This window comes from Colossoma macropomum, unplaced genomic scaffold, assembly GCF_904425465.1.
Source record: "Colossoma macropomum unplaced genomic scaffold, Colossoma_macropomum, whole genome shotgun sequence".
NCBI lineage: Eukaryota > Metazoa > Chordata > Actinopteri > Characiformes > Serrasalmidae > Colossoma > Colossoma macropomum.
In genome coordinates this window covers 34964400-34981714 of record NW_023494801.1, presented here as the reverse complement: position 1 = coordinate 34981714, position 17315 = coordinate 34964400, and the positions used below count along the sequence as shown (strand labels likewise).

Genomic DNA, 17315 nt, shown 5'->3' with positions numbered 1-17315 from the left:
GAGCTTTTATTCCCACCTGCCCCCCCCCCACACACACACACACACACACACACCTCGACAGTGACTCACCTGTTCCAGAGGAGGGGGGGTGAGGGGGGTCTGCTTCATCACCCACTCCCACACTCCATCGCCAGGAAGAGCGTCAGAGCGATAAAGCCAGCAGGTGAACGAGTACCTGAACCCTGAGACGCTCTCACGGCACAGGAACAGCGCTCTGGGGTTTAGGGTTTAGGGTTTAGGGTTGGGGTTTGGGATTTAGGGTTGGGGGTTTAAAGTTAGGGTTGGTGTTTAAGGTTTAGAGTTAAGGTTGGTGTTTAGGTTTTAGAGTTCAGGGTTGGATTTAGGGTTTAGAGTTAGGGTTGGGTTTAGGGTTGGGGTTTAGCATTTAGTATTTAGGGTTTTTAGAGTTTAGGGTTTAGACTTAGGGTTTAGCATTTAGGGTTGGAGATTTAGGTTTGAGATTTGAGATTTAGGGTTGGGGTTTAAGGTTTGAAACATTTAGGGTTTAGGATTGATTTCAGGGTTGGGGTCGATATGTAGGACTTAGAATTAAGGTCTGAGATTTGAAATTTAGGGTTTAGGATTTAAAATGTAGGATTTGGGGTTTAGGTTTAGAGTTTAGGTTTGAGACTTGGAGTTTGCAGTTACTGTTACTGTTAGAGGTTCAGGGGTTTTGGGGTTGGGGTTTAGGGTTCAGGTGTTTTGAGTTTGGAAGTTCAAATGTGGGGGTTAGAGCTGAGATGTGGGGTTTAGAGCTGAGATGTGGGGTTTAGAGTTTAGTGGGGTGCACCCTTTGGGGTTTAAGGGTGTGGAGCTTAGGGTTTGATGTTTGAAGCTCCATGGTTTGGGGTTTTTACTCTCCAGACCTGATACATAACTGGCATATCTTTACTGCTAATGTTGGGCTTCACATCACTCACACCTGCAGCTATTGACCCCTAAAATGTCCAGAGCCCAAAATTTTATTATGCACTTCTATAATCTAAGAACAGCTCAGCCAGTTTGCGCTGAAGTCCCTGTAGTTACTGAATAATGAGCCTCAGTCTGTAATTTAAGGAGTTAAACGCTGTGTTACTGAAATGCAGGCGTTCATATTTGACACCTCGTAAACAAGAAGTGACGTCATCAGCATGAATAGCCATCAGTCACATACAAAACACAAAAGACCGTCCTGATTCACTGCTGGACTCTGAAAACCTGAAAAACCATCTGTAACACAAAAGCATGACAGAAAGGTTCTGTGGTTCCGGTGACGTTCTGTCATTTTCACACAGCAGCAGCTGCACATTCATGAAGGGTTTCACTGAAATCAGACAAAATACAGCTCTAAACGTTCCACTCCCAACACGGATACAGAACCTTCTGAAAAAGATGGTTCTTCAAGGGTTCTTTAATAAAGACAGTGATTCTATGTTGAACCATGAACACCCAAAGAGCCATTGGCATGCTTAAACTGTTCTTGTCGTGGAGAATGTGTTGTTTGGTTCTATATAGCACCAAAAAGGATTGTTCTATTATGTCAAGTTTGACATCATAATAACAGAACCCTTTTTTAGTACTATTAAGAACCATTTTCAAAAAGGTTAAACACATTCTCCATCAATCTGAGGAACCATTTAAGCATGCAGATGGTTCTTTGAGTGTTCATGGTTCTGTATAGAACCACTGTCTTTACTGAAGAACCCTTGAAGAACCATATTTTTATGAGTGTCCTCAATTAGGAATGTGTATGTTTACATTTACAACACTGATCAGACGCTCTTATCTAGAGCTGCTGACAAAACTGCTGTGTTGTCCACTCATTTTGTCCTATCTAGTACCATAGGTCAGAGTCATGAGTTCCTTCATCTGAGCTGGGTTAGTGAATCTGAGGGTGAGACGTGTGCCTGTCGGGGGTGTTGAACCCTCTCGGTTCTCATCGGTTCTCCTGAGTGTCACTGTGGGTTAATTTCCAGCAACTGATCAGCCGTCAGTGGGCGGCGGCTATAAATACCTCCTCTGAGAGCTGATTGGCTGCTGCTTTAATAAGGCCAGGCAGGAGATTATATAAACACGTTGGAGCCGTCATTAACACCAGCGCTGATTGGCTGATTGCCTCGCGGGACTCTGAGCTCGGAGGTGTGGAGTGTGGAGGTTCCCTGTGAGAACGTGTTAGATTTATCAGTTTAGCGCTTATTATTATCATCATTTCTACAACTATAATCACAATCACTCTGATTATCATGAGCACTGCTGATGGTTTATTGCGCTTATGGTTATTATCATCGTAACATTTCCCATAAAGCTTCAACAGAACTGACAGAGAGAGAGAAAGAGAGAGAGACGTAGGGACAGAGAGGGAGATAGAAAGAGGAAGAGAGAGGAAAAGTAAAATAGAGGGAAAGAGAGAAGAAAGAGAGACGTTGAGAAAAAAGAGGGGGAGGAGAGATAGAGGGGGACAGAAAGAGAGAAAGAAACAGAGAAATAATGAGAGAGAGGAAAGAAAAAGAGTGAGAGAAAGAGAAAAAGAGAGTAATGGAGAGATAGAGACAGAGAAGGAGAGAGAAAAAGAGAAAGAAGGAAGAGAGGACAAGGAAAGTGAAAGAAAGAGAGAGAGAGAGAGAGAGAGAGAGGAAGAGCAAGAGAGAAAGAAATAGAGAGAAAAAACCGAGATAGGAAAGAAAAAGATACAGAGGCACAAAGAGAGAGAGAGGAACAGAGAGAAAGAAAGAGTGACAGACAGAGACAGAAAGAGAAGAGAGGGAGAGACAAGGACAGAGAGATAGAAAGAGGAAGAGAGAGGAAAAAGAAACAGAGAGAAAGAAAGAAGAAAGAGAGACGCTGAGAAAAAAGAGAGAGGAGCGAGAGAGAAGGAAAGAAAGAGAGAAAGAATTAGAGAGAGAAATAATGAGAGAGGAAAGAGAGAGAGAGAGAGTAGTAGAGAGATAGAGACAGAGAGAGAGAGAGTAGTAGAGAGATAGAGACAGAGAGAGAGAGAGTGTTATATATTTAGCGCTGACTGCTCTAACCCCCTCGTGTCACACACACACACACATATACACCTGTGGTTGCCAGCCTGTTGCTGGGCGATGGGCTTCGGCCGTTGCCGTGGTAACACAGCGAAGGCCGCAGGATTGATCAGTGATGCAGCGCTGCGGCGAGGTTTAGCGTCTCTGTTCATCTCTGAGCCCAGCGCAGTTTTGTGTGCGTGTGTGTGTGTGTGTGTGTGTGTGTGTGTGTGTGTGTGTGTGTGTGTGTGTGTGTGTGTGTGCGGTTGTGTAACGGCTCTGTTTGAAGTGTGTTTAGCGGGGCTGCTGGTTGGTGAGTCAGTGCGGGGGTGGATGTGTTCCTGCAGCAGGAGAAATCCTGAACAGGTTACAGTAACAGAGCCGAGCCCCCCTCAGACCCCTGTTCTGTTCCGTTCCTTTCTCTCGCTGACTTCCCCTACACCCTGCACCCTGCACCCTACACCCTACACCCTACACCCTACACCCTGCACCCTGCACCTTCACCCTACACCCTTCACCCTGCACCCTACACCCTGCACCCTGCACCCTACACCCTACACCCTACACCCTGCACCCTGCACCCTACACCCTACACCCTGCACCCTACACCCTGCACCCTGCACCCTGCACCTTCACCCTACACCCTACACCCTACACCCTTCACCCTGCACCCTACACCCTGCACCCTGCACCCTGCACCTTCACCCTACACCCTTCACCCTGCACCCTACACCCTGCACCCTACACCCTGCACCCTACACCCTGCACCCTACACCCTTCACCCTGCACCCTGCACCCTTCACCCTACACCCTTCACCCTACACCCTTCATCCTGCACCCTTCACCCTGCACCCTACACCCTTCACCCTGCACCCTACACCCTGCACCCTGCACCCTACACCCTTACCACCCTGACACCCTGCACCCTACACCCTGCACCCTACACCCTGCACCCTGCACCCTGCACCCTACACCCTGCACCCTACACCCTACACCCTGCACCCTGCACCTTACACCCTGCACCCTACACCCTACACCCTGCACCTTACACCCTGCACCCTACACCTTACACCTTACACCCTGCACCTTACACCCTGCACCCTGCACCTTACACCCTGCACCTTACACCCTGCACCCTACACCCTGCACCTTACACCCTGCACCCTACACCTTACACCCTGCACCTTACACCCTGCACCCTACACCCTGCACCCTACACCCTGCACCCTGCACCCTGCACCTTACACCCTGCACCCTACACCCTGCACCCTGCACCCTGCACCTTACACCCTGCACCCTACACCCTGCACCCTGCACCTTACACCCTGCACCCTACACCCTGCACCCTACACCCTGCACCTTACACCCTGCACCCTACACCCTGCACCCTGCACCTTACACCCTGCACCCTACACCCTACACCCTTCCCACTACACCTTACACCCTGCACCCTACACCCTTGCGACCTTTACATCTGTGTCATGCACACGTCACATTGCTGAGGGTGTGGAGAGTTTAAAGTGGACCGGTTTGACCCCCTCAGTACAAACACAGAGTCAGGACACTGTGCTGCCACCTCTGCCTCAAGTCAGTCTGTGACGTTTCTGTCCTGCTAGATCTGCCCCTGACAACTGTAAGTGCTATTATTGTGAAATTGAGCAACAGCAGCTCAGCCATGAAGCGGTAGATCACGCAAACTCGCAGAGTGGGGCTGCTGAGTGCTGAAGAGCTGGAGTGACTATCCTCTGTTGAATCACTAAAGAGCTCCAAACTGCCTCTGGAAGCAACACCAGCAAAAGAACTGCACATTAGGAGCTTCACGAATGGGTCTCCATGGCTGAGCAGCTGCACACAAGCCTAAGATCAGAATGCACAAAGCCAAGCGTTGGATGGAGTGGAGTAAAGCGCCGCCACTGGACTGTGGAACAGTGGAACCGTGTTCTGTGGAGTGAATCAGCTTCTCTATCTGTCGGTCTGATGGACGAGTCTGGGTTTGGCGAATGCCAGGAGAACGTTACCTGCCTGACTGCACTGCGCAGCTGTAGAGTTTGGAGGAGGAGGGATGATGATATGGGGCTGTTTTTCAGGGGTTGGTCTAGAACCCTCAGTTCCAGTGAAGGGAAATCTTAATGCTTCAGCAGAACAAGACATTTTGGTCAATTGTCCCACAGCTTTGTGGAACAGTTTGGGGAAGAACCTTTTCTGTTCCAGCATGACTGAGCCCCAGTGCACAAAGCAGCTCCATAAAGGCCTGACTGGGTGAGTTTGGTGTGGAAGAACTCGACTGGCCCTCACAGAGCCCTGACCTCAACCCCATCACACACCTTTGGGATGAACTAGAATGGAGATTGAGTCTGACCTCACAAATACTCTTCTGGATGAATGGACCCTAATTCCCACAGACTCTCCAACATCTTGTAGAAGCTTCCCAGAAGAGTGGAAGCTGTTAGAGCTGCAAAGGGGGACCAACTCCATATTAATGCCTATGATTTAGAATGGGAGTCATAAAAGCTCCAGTAGGGGTGGTGTGGAGGTGCCCCAATACTTTTGGCCAGTGTATCTCAAAGATATGTGATCTTTAACCAAGCCAGACTTGTATACACCAATCAGGCATAACATTCTGACCACCTCCTTGTTTCTACACTCATTGTCCATTTTATCAGCTCCACTTACTATATAGGTGCACTTTGTAGTTCTACAGTTACAGACTGTAGTCCATCTGTTTCTCTGATACTTTGTTAGCCCCCTTTTACCCTGTTCTTCAGTGGTCAGGACCCCCATGGACCCTCACAGAGCAGGTACTATTTGGGTGGTGGGTCATTCTCAGCACTGCAGTAACACTGACGTGGTGGTGGTGTGTTAGTGTGTGTTGTGCTGGTCTGAGTGGATCAGACACAGCAGTGCTGCTGGAGTTTTTAAACACTGTGTCCACTCACTGTCCACTCTATTAGACACTCCTACCTTGTCAGTCCACCTTGTAGATGTAAAGTCAGAGACGATAGCTCATCTGCTGCTGCACAGTTTGTGTTGGTCATCCTCTAGTCCTTCATCAGTGGTCACAGGACGCTGCCCACAGGACGCTGTTGGCTGGATATTTTTGGTTGGTGGACTATTCTCAGTCCAGCAGTGACACTGAGGTGTTTAAAAACTCCAGCAGCACTGCTGTGTCTGATCCACTCATACCAGCACAACACACACTGACACACCACCACCACGTCAGTGTTACTGCAGTGCTGAGAATGATCCACCGCCCAAATAGTACCTGCTCTGTGAGGGTCCATGGGGGTCCTGACCACTGAAGAACAGGGTAAAAGGGGGCTAACAAAGTATCAGAGAAACAGATGGACTACAGTCTGTAACTGTAGAACTACAAAGTGCACCTATATAGTAAGTGGAGCTGATAAAATGGACAATGAGCGTAGAAACAAGGAGGTGGTCAGAATGTTATGCCTGATCGGTGTACGTATCACATAAGGGAATTGCATTTCTGTTTATTTCAGTCATATAAAAGATGAATATATATGCGGTGTATCAGTTTATGTACAGTGTGCAGAACAGAGCTGTCTGTCATGGTGGGGGATGATTCCCTCGAGGGCAGCGCTGAGGGAGTGTCTCTCTTTCACAGAACAGGAACTCAGAGCAGGAGAGCGCAGCGCCTCCACACATCTGTGTTTTCTAGAGCTGCAACTATTGATTATTTCTATAAATAATCAACCTGTTTACTATTATTTGATTAACCATCTAATCTAACTTTTTCAGTTTCTCATTACTGCCCCTATCAGAGCTCCTTTTATGGAACAAAACATATTTTTCATATGAAGATTTTAGAGCAGGGCTGCCCAAATTCACCCTCTAGCAGATTTGGTCTGCTAGGAAGCACCCCCCCCCAATCCCCCCCCATACACACACACTGTCCCACCATTTTCTTCAGTCAATAAGAGGACATTAAACAAAAGATCCACTGACAATTAAAATACACATCAACGTTTTTCATATTCAGTTATTTGTTGACTCATTCATTCAGATCTTAATTTAAACAGTAAAAAAAGACTGTTAATAGTGACAGTCGCTCTTCCTGCGGCTGATCAGAGTTCAGAGTTATCAGGGTGTGTTAGATTAGAGATGCACTGAAGTTCAGTCCTCATTACTGTACACACACACACACACACACACACACACACACACACACACACACACTCATGCGCAGAGTGCTGTACAGTAAAGTGTGTTTCCTGTGTGATCTCTGCAGTTTTCATGCTTTATGGTTTGTTTTCTTTCTCACCACTGAGAGATGATAAACTGATAGCTGATACAGGAAACAGCAGCTGCAGCAGGGACATCCCACAATCCCCCATTAACCCCTCCCACTCCGCCATAACTCCCCTCAGTAACCCTCCACCATAATCCCTCTCATTGACCCTCCACCATAACTCCCCCCATTAACCCCCATAACTCCCTCAATTAAACTACTCAAACCTCCGATTTATCCCCCTGGCTTCCCCCATTAATCCCCACACCCTCACCCCCATAACCCCTATTTAACCCCATAATGCCCCATAACCTCCATTTGACCCCATAATGCTGCATAACCCCCATTTAATCCCATAATGCCCCATAACGACTATTTAACCCCATAATGCCCCATAACCTCCATTTGACCCCATAATGCTGCATAACCCCCATTTAATCCCATAATGCCCCATAACGACTATTTAACCCTATAATGCCACATAACCCCATTTGACCCCACATTGCTGCATAACCCCATTAAACCCCAAAATGCCCCATAACTGCCCATTAAAACTCTATAATGCCTCGTAACTGCCTACTTAACACATATAGCGCCCCATTACTGCCCAATTAACCTCTATAATGCCCCATAACCCACGTTTAACCCCATAATGCCCCATGACCCCTATTTAACCCCATAAAGCCCCATAAATGCCCATTTAACTCCTATAGTTCACCATAATGTTACTGTAAGTGTGTTCGTCTGAGTTTGATTCACTGACTGAGGGATTAAAGAGTCCTGAAGCTGTTAGGTCTCGACTTCAGTGCTCAAAAAGTCTATTTGAAGGCAAAATGTTGTGCTAACCGTATAGCACAGGCGATGGATCAGACAGAATAACACACACTTTCCATACTTTCCCTGCAGGCTGCTGAAACCCTCCTCCTACAGACTGACCTACAGTCTCAGATTCAGATCAGTCTGAACAGTCTATACCATGACTATACCACACTATCGCACAGTAGTGCACCACACTCTGGATCACTGTCATGTAAAACAACAATAACAACTGGTTATTGGCTCCAGACCATCTTAACCTGTGAAGGAAATCAATGCGTTGCTGAGCGTCACTGCAGACATAATCAATGTGACTATTCCATGATAGCACTGTGTCTATATGTGCAGCGTATACAGCGTAAATTCTCAAAGGAGGTGGATATAAATTGGCTGTAGTGACTAAACGTGTTCGGTGCTCAGTTTATCTGCTTTTGAAAATGAACTCTTTGTTTATCGTCAGTGTCCACCACTTCATTTTCATTATCAAACCCAGTAAAATGACCATTCAAGATTGAAAACTCAAGGTCATTTTTCATTGATATTGACACCCTTAATGAGGACATCCTGTCATGTTCTTCATAGAGTCCCAGCGTCTCTTTGGGGTCTTAGTTTTAAAAGAATCCTCCGGTCGTTTCCTGTACACCGTTTTAGCCTCTCGGTTTCCCTCTTTTATCCACCAGTTCAGCTGCTGCCCAGTCCTGATCTCTAAAACAACAGCGTATGTGATCACTGTAGCTGTAGTGATGTCGTCTACTGTGCTGCTGGCTTTCAACTCATCTATACTTTCTCAGGTCCACACCTTCACCTCTTTCTCCCGAGACTCACTGCTTTTGACTTACATGTTGGGGTTAGTTACCTTTAATATTAGACAAAGGTAACAGAACTGAAAACCAAAATGCTGTTTTTAAATGATGACAATGCTGTTTAGCCCAATATGAAGCCCTACGTGAAAAAGTAATTAGCTTCTAAATCAACCAGTTATCCACATTTAATTGACTGTTGTGTTCAGTTTCACTGCCACACCCAGGCATGATCACTGCCAGACCTGCTGAACCTAAACACCACTTAAATATAACCTGTGTGGCAATGTGAAGCAGCTAGAACGTCTCAAAAAGCAGCACATGATGCCACGTTCTAAAGAGATTTGAATACAGATGTGAAACAAAGTCACTGAAATCTACCAGAAAAGGTTACAAAGCCACTGCTGAAACTCTGAGACTCCAGAGAACCACAGTGAGAGTCGTTATCTACAAATGGAGGACATTTGAAACAGTGATGAACCTTCCCAGGAGTGGCTGGCTTACCAAACTTTCACCAAGAGAACATCAACGACTCATCCAAGTGGTCACAAAAGAACCCAGATAAACATCTAAAGAACTGCAGGCCTCACTTGCCTCAGTTGAGGTTGATGTACATGACTCCACAGTAAAAAAAGACACTGGACAAAAATGGCATCCGTGGGAGAGCTGAACCACTGCTGACCAAAAAGAACAGAAAGGCTTGTCTTGCATTTCCATGGAAGACATGGATCCCATTAAATCTGGCAAAGAGCTAACACTGCATTCCACCATCAGAACTTCATACCAACAGTGAAATATGGTGGTGGTAGTGCGATGGTCTGGGGCTGCTTCAGGACCTGGATGACTTGTCATAACCAATGGAACCATGAATTCTATCAGAAAATCCTGAAGGAGAACGTCCGCCCATCAGTTTATGACCTAAAGCTCGAGCACAGTTGGATTATGCAGCAGGACAATGATCTGAAACACTTCTGAAACAAGCAAGTCCACCTCTGAATGGCCAGTTATTAGGTTTAGGGGGCCATTACTTTTTCACAGGGGTGATATAGATTTTGAGTGAATCTTCAGTAAATGGAGTGACCATTTAAAAGCCGTGTTTTGCGTTTATCTCTGTTGTCTTTATCTTATACTAAAATTAGTTGGATGATCTGAAACATTTAAACGTGGCAAATGAGCAAAAATAAAAGAAATCAGTTGAGGGGCAAATACTTTTTCACAGTTCAGCCGGTGGTCTAATTTTGGATTCATCTACATAAATGCATATATTTTGAAAGCTCCTGCCCAGCCCATTCTCCTTCCCACTCCAATCCCCAACATATTGGTGGAATCGGGAATCGTCGTGTCCGGTTTGCGCTGATTTAAATCTCGCAGCGCTGCAGTCGGAGCTTCCGGGTGTTTCTGTTGCTGTTGGTGTAAACAGTCTGCAGTGACAGCGGCTGCTTCTGTTCCTTTACATAAGAAACAGAACATAAACAACAGACAACAGAATGCAGCCGAATTCCCACTGCAAACAGAAAGGCCTCGACGTTGTGCCCAGAATTTCAGTGCTTTTGTTGGATATTTTCTCGTTAACAGGGTAAAGTCGACACCACCGTCGCTGATGTGCACACAGACCCCTCCTGTCCTTTTCCCAAACTGCCGTGTCCCTCAGGGCTGCAGGGAGATCACCAGCTCTCGGTAGAGCACAGCGAAGACACTCCTGAGAGACCTGCGCTCTCATCTCCTCCGTCCTGGTGTTTACTGAGCGCAGTATGTGGAGGAGGAGGTCTTGTACACCGTGTCTGCTCCTCTTCTCTCACCCGTCTCCTCCTCCCTCCTTCCTCAGCTCAGTGGACACAGAATCCACAGTCGCTGAAGTCTTCTGGTTCCTTGTACTCCAGGAAGACACTGAGGGTCGGAGTCTTGACAGCGTCTCTGTGCCACACAGCGGGGGGAGTAGGGTCTCCTCACCGGCGCTGATTAGTTCCCACAGACACTGTTGGCTTCTGCAAACTGTTTATCATCTGCACATCACATAAAATCAACAAACCCAGGAACCTCACAGGCCTCGTTTTCACCCAACATACACCAAATGCACATTTAAACAACAGTAAACGACTCGACTGGACACGGTTGACCGCCAAGCAGCGCACCGGAAGGGCCTCCCCATTAACCCCCATTAACCCCATAATGCCCTGTGACCCCCATCAGTGCTCAGTGGTCAGTAATATAAACCAGTTCAGTTTCAGATGAAAATATAAATGATTCTAATTAGACTCTCTCTCTCTCTCTCTCTCTCTCTCTCTCTCTCTCTCTCTCTGTCTCTCTCTCTCTCTCTCTCTGTCTGTCTCTCTCTCTCTCTCTCTCTCTCTGTCTCTCTCTCTCTCTGTCTCTCTCTCTCTCTCTCTCTCTCTCTCTCAGTGTGTTATTATCTGTATTGTTCTATTCTCTATAGAAGTGCGGTCAGTGTGAGTGGACTGTACTGACCTAATCACACACTCTTCATATGTGCAGTGTGTAAGTGTGAGTGTGTGTGTGTGTCAGTGAGTGTGTGTGTGTGTGTCAGTGTGTGTGTCAGTGAGTGTGTGTGTGTCAGTGAGTGTGTGTGTGTGTGTCAGTGATTGTGTGTGTGTGTCAGTGATTGTGTGTGTCAGTGTGTGTGTGTGTCAGTGTGTGTGTGTCAGTGAGTGTGTTATAGTGTATGTGTCTGTGTCAGTGTGAGAGTGTGTGTGTGTCAGTGATTGTGTGTGTGTCAGTGATTGTGTGTGTGAGTCAGTGTGAGAGTGTGTATGTATGTGTGTGTGTCAGTGATGTGTGTGTGTCAGTGATTGTGTGTGTCAATGTGAGTGTGTGTGTGTGTGTGTGTCAGTGTGAGAGTGTGTGTGTGTGTCAGTGTGTGTGTGTGTGAGTCAGTGTGTGTGTGTGAGTCAGTGTGTGTGTGTGTGTATGTGTGAGTCAGTGTGTGTGTGTGTGTGTGTGTGAGTTAGTGTGTGTGTGTGAGTCAGTGTGTGTGTGTGTGTGTGTGGTCATGTGTAGTGTGGTCAGTGTGTGATGTGTGTGTGTGTAGTGTGAGTCAGTGTGTGTGTGTGTGAGTCAGTGTGAGAGTGTGTGAGTGAGTCAGTGTGTGTGTGTGAGTCAGTGTGTGTGTGTGTGTATGTGTGAGTCAGTGTGTGTGTGTGTGTGAGTTAGTGTGTGTGTGTGTGTGTGAGTCTGTGAGTCAGTGTGTGTATGTGTGAGTCTGTGAGTCAGTGTGTGTGTGTGTGAGTCAGTGTGTGTGTGTGTATGTGTGAGTCAGTGTGTGTGTGTGTGTGAGTCAGTGTGTGTGTGTGTGTGTGAGTCAGTGTGTGTGTGTGTGAGTCTGTGAGTCAGTGTGTGTGTGTGTGAGTCAGTGTGCGTGTGTGTGTGTGAGTCAGTGTGTGTGTGTGTGAGTCAGTGTGTGTGTGTGTGTGTGTGAGTCAGTGTGTGTGTGTGTGTGTGAGTCAGTGTGTGTGTGTGTGTGTGTGAGTCAGTGTGTGTGTGTGTGTGTGAGTCAGTGTGTGTGTGTGTGAGTCAGTGTGTGTGTGTGTGTGAGTCAGTGTGTGTGTGTGTGAGTCTGTGAGTCAGTGTGTGTGTGTGTGAGTCAGTGTGTGTGTGTGTGTGTGAGTCAGTGTGTGTGTGTGTGTCTGTGAGTCAGTGTGTGTGTGTGTGAGTCAGTGTGTGTGTGTGTGTGTGAGTCAGTGCTGCTGAAGGGGTGAATATTAAATGAGCTGGTAGTGAAAGGTGTGTGATGATCCTCTATAATGAATAAATGAATAAATGAATAATAGATGAAGTGTTGGGGGGGTGAGGGGGGCAGGTGTTGGACAGGTGCAACAGTGACCTTTACTCAAAGGTTCACTCTCTCAGTATCGCCCCCTGCTGCCCTTATTTGCTAATAACATGCTGCACCTGCATGCTTAACTCAAGCAAATAATAACCCATAATCCATAACCCATAATTCATAAACCATAATCCATAACCCATAATTCATAACCCATAATCCATAACCCATAATTCATAAACTATGATCCATAACCTATAATTCATAACCCATACTACATAAAGCATAATTTACCTTACTTAGAATTTAATTTAAATTAATTTCTACATCTTTTTGTTATTTATTTTTTACATTTATCAGTGTTTTATATGATTTTAAATGAATACTCAGAATTTCTTCTTGTAAAGCACCTTGAGCTGCCGCTGGCATGAAGACTGTAATATAAATAAAGATTTGTATTATTATTTATTATTATAAACCATAAACCATGATAATAATACACAAACCATAACCCATAAACCATAAACAATAATGCATCATCCATAATCCATAAACCATAATCAATAATCCATAACCTGTAATCCATTATACATAAACAATAATCCATAAACCATAATCCATAAACAATAATCCATAACCTGTAATCCATTATACATAAACAATAATCCATAAACCATAATCCATTATCCATAAACAATAATCCATAATCCACAATCCATAAACCATGATCCATAGGCCGTAATGTATAAATCATAAACCATAATCAGTAATCCATAAACCACCATCCAAAATCCATCACCAATAATCCATAACCCATAAACCATAATCCCTAAACCAGACATCAAAATCACTCCTGAGCAGTGAGAATGTTTTCAGTGTGAATTCAGGCAGAGCTTTTCGGCTCCTGTGTGCTCCACACAGAGAGGTGGAGGGCGGAGTTTGACAGAGGGAGAGGTTTGAAAGAGGGCGGGGTTTAATAGAGGGCGGAATTTGACAGAGGGAAACGTTTGACAGGGCAGAGTTTGACAGAGGGCGGGGTTTGACAGAGGGCGGGGTTTAGCAGAAGATGGGTTTGACAGAGGGAGAGGTTTGACAGGGCGGAGTTTGACAGAGCGCAGGGTTTGACCGAGGGCGGGGTTTAACAGAGGGCGGGGTTTGATCGAGGGCGGGGTTTAGCTGTGGGTTGGGCTTTGGCTGATTAAGAGTCCAGGTTTTATTTGAGCCCCTATAAAACCTCAGTGGGTTCCTGAGTGTAACAGCTGCTGTGATTTTAGATGATGGATTTACTGAAAAGTTCCTCTGCAGCTCTGTTAGAACCTCAGAACCTCAGAACCTCAGAACCTCAGCGGTGTTTAAACTGCTACTTTTGTCCTTTCACTCCTGTGTGTTAAAGGCAGCATTACTGCTGGATGGGTTTCAGATGCTCGCAGTCCTGAGTAAATTACACTAAAGCTCTACTCTTTAAATCTGTACAGTGTAAAACGAAACTGTATCAGAGTTCATCAGAGTCAGAGTCACCCTGATTACTGTTCTCCAGCTGTTTTATTCCTCATGATCCTCCCGTCACCATCCTGTCAGCACTGCGCTCTGCGTGTTCTTCACACTTTTGTTGTCTGTCTTTTGTTTTTGTTTTTGTTATTGTTATTGTTATTGTTGTCTCTTTGGCTGTTAGTTATTGTTCCTGTTAGCTCCGTCATACTTTTCCATCAGAATGTAAAATAACTTCCTGTATTGGTCCTGAAAATGACAGGAAAACATTCACAGCTCGTCTTTTCTCTTTATTCCTTTAAAACTGTGAGAGCTGAGTTTGAGATCAGTGTAAAAGCTGTCTTTGTCTCAGGAAGCAGGATTTCTAGTTTGGCCACCTTTAAGCTTAGTTCAGTCTAATCCTGGATTCTTTGTCTCACAATGGTGGATCATTTTTACAGAGATACATCACCGTTAATGCCTTCTGACCAATCAGAGCTGAGCTAATCAGGTCTAAGCTTCTGATATGTACTCTACAGATGTGAAGAATATAAGCAGATATTCCTTCATTAAGCACTGACGCTGTTGAAGATGGCTGTGCGCTGTGCTGGTTTAGTAGCAGCCTGACCTCTAACACACAGCAGGCCAGTCAGTGCGTCGGTGTTACGGACGAACTAACAAAAATACTGTTTATTGTTTGTTTGTTTTGTTTTTTAGGTCATATTTGTTCCTGCATTCTGCTTTGATCACTGTGAGTTAGTATTTCTTAATGACTGTGCTCTCTGTCTCCCCCTTCAGGACCCACGCAGTAAGCACAAGTTTAAGGTGCACACCTACTCCAGCCCAACGTTCTGTGATCACTGCGGTTCACTGCTGTATGGCCTCATCCACCAGGGCATGCGATGCGAACGTGAGTAACACTCATCCAGCTACACTCGTCCAGCTACACCCATCCAGCTACACCCGTCCAGCTATACTCATCCAGCTACACTCGTCCAGCTACACTCATCCAGCTACACCCGTCCAGCTACACTCATCCAGCTATACTCGTCCAGCTACACTCATCCAGCTACACTTGTCCAGCTATACTCATCCAGCTACACCCGTCCAGCTATACTCATCCAGCTATACTCGTCCAGCTACACTCATCCAGCTACACCCGTCCAGCTATACTCATTCAGCTACACTCGTCCAGCTACACTCATCCAGCTACACTTGTCCAGCTACACTCATCCAGCTACACTCGTCCAGCTACACTCATCCAGCTATACTCGTCCAGCGACATTCATCCAGCTACACTCATCCAGCAACACTTGTCTAGCTACACTCATCCAGCTACACTCGTCCAGCTACAGTCGTCCAGCTACACTTCTGTAGCTTTTCATTTCTGTGCATCACTAGTTATAACTGACCTATATTTGAACTGAAATACATTAAGGGGGCGGGACTTTGTGCTCAATAGAAACAGAACTGTAATTCCAACACAGAAATGTAAATAAGGTTTATTTACTCTCTAAAAACAATATATTCACTAAATTTGAGGGCATCATGACATTCTGCTCTCGGTCATCCGCTGGACATCCTCACAGCAGGAACCGTGGCTGTATGTTCTGACGGTGTAGGACGCAGTAAAGCCGTCCAGGTTACGTTCTCTCAGTAAACACTGGACCATCGACACCAGAACGAGAGACGCTGAGGCTCCGTTTCTGTGCAGACGATCTGTTTGTCCTCAGGAAATGGAACGAGCTCAAAGCTGAAGCTAAGAGCTGCTTTGGCAGGATGACAGTATCTCACCAGCCGCTGGCTGCAGGGGGACACAGCAGCGCTTCATTCGCTCATGACTGCAGTTAAGAGTAAAGTGTTTTCCCAAATCTCTGGAAATAAAAGCTTTTAAAGTAGATTTAGTGATGTGGCATAAACTGGAGTTACACCTCAAAATCATAGGTAATGCTTAGGTAATGCTAGTGTTAGCTTAGCTAATTTTATAGTTGTTTTGAAAATGTCTTTTCATGATTGACCTGTCATTAATACTGTCAGTAAAAACACACTGGTGTTGCTCTTCAAAGCTAAATTAATATTATAGTTTTTATCATCGTTAATCATTTTAGCTAGAAGAACAGTTGCCTTTCCTGAACGAGCAAATTAGCTAACATTACCTAAGGAACACATCGTTGCTGTTCAAAATAAACAAATATTGCCATTAGTTTTATTTTTCTACATTATTTGAACACAGCAGCTGCTCTTATCATCGTGTGAAAATTTCATAAAGAATAGAAACAGAAATGCCCCACAATGCAGCGGAATATCATCTTTTTACATGAACCCTCTGAGCTCTGAGGTCATTCTCTCTCGATCTGTTCATCTCTTCTTAAACTCTCCTTTAAAGGCTCTTCATATATCATGATCCTCATATGTTTCATATCTAAATGCTCCGTTATCTTCATCACTACTTTCCAAAACCGCTGCAGCAGCTTCAGCAGCTGTAAACTCTCTGCAGGCCGTTTCACATGAGTCTCCGATGTGGACTGAATGAAGAATGAAGGGTTTCCGGCGTGATGGTCAGTCCTTAGTGATTTCCTGAGTGTCCATTGGTCAGTTTCACACAGAATGTAGACGGACACACCAATCCACCAGTTCCACACGGTGAGAGGCAGATGACGTGTGTCTCAGCCCCTCTTCATAGGCTCATAACTCCGGATGTGAGTCTCGTATGATCTCGAGATAAGATGGAATGAAAAGGGCGACTCTACAGATTCAGGAAGTGTTTGAACTGGATTTCTGAGCTGGATCATCACAAAGATACAGACACAGATATAGAAACATCAGTTGGAATATGAAGCATGGGCGAGTTTGTGGACCCCAGACGGAACATTTACATTAAAAGTAAAGAACGTTTTTGCCGTGACTAGTAAGTTTTGTAGTACTTTTCTTTGGACAGCGATGATATGATGGCACTTTTAGGGTTTTAGCTAGCAAGCTGTCTGGCATCTTTATCATGTTACTGATAACCTCGGTTAGTGTTAGCCCAGCTCAGTGGTCTCTTCCCCAGTACCTGATTGGCTGGATCAGCTGTATAAGAGTTGAGAAAGGGGGCGGGGCACCTTACTGAGTACAGGTTGAAAGTAAACTCAGCAGGAAGGCGGATCACCAGGACCAGGTTTGGAGACCGCTGGCCCAGCTGTTTTTACAGTTGGTTGGACAAAGTCTTTGTATAGGTG

At 45.6% G+C, this 17315-nt stretch overlaps 1 protein-coding gene across 2 annotated transcripts in view; it reads left to right on the top strand.

Annotated features, from left to right (window-relative positions):
• The window catches only part of prkcbb (protein kinase C, beta b), a 165227-nt gene that overhangs the window by 60557 nt on the left and 87355 nt on the right, over positions 1-17315 (top strand). For both annotated transcript variants that reach the window (XM_036589601.1, XM_036589600.1), the window contains exon 4: positions 14896-15007. In XM_036589601.1, coding sequence (XP_036445494.1) covers positions 14995-15007 — 13 coding nt within the window. In that variant the 5' untranslated portion in view covers positions 14896-14994. The remainder of the gene's footprint in view (positions 1-14895; positions 15008-17315) is intronic.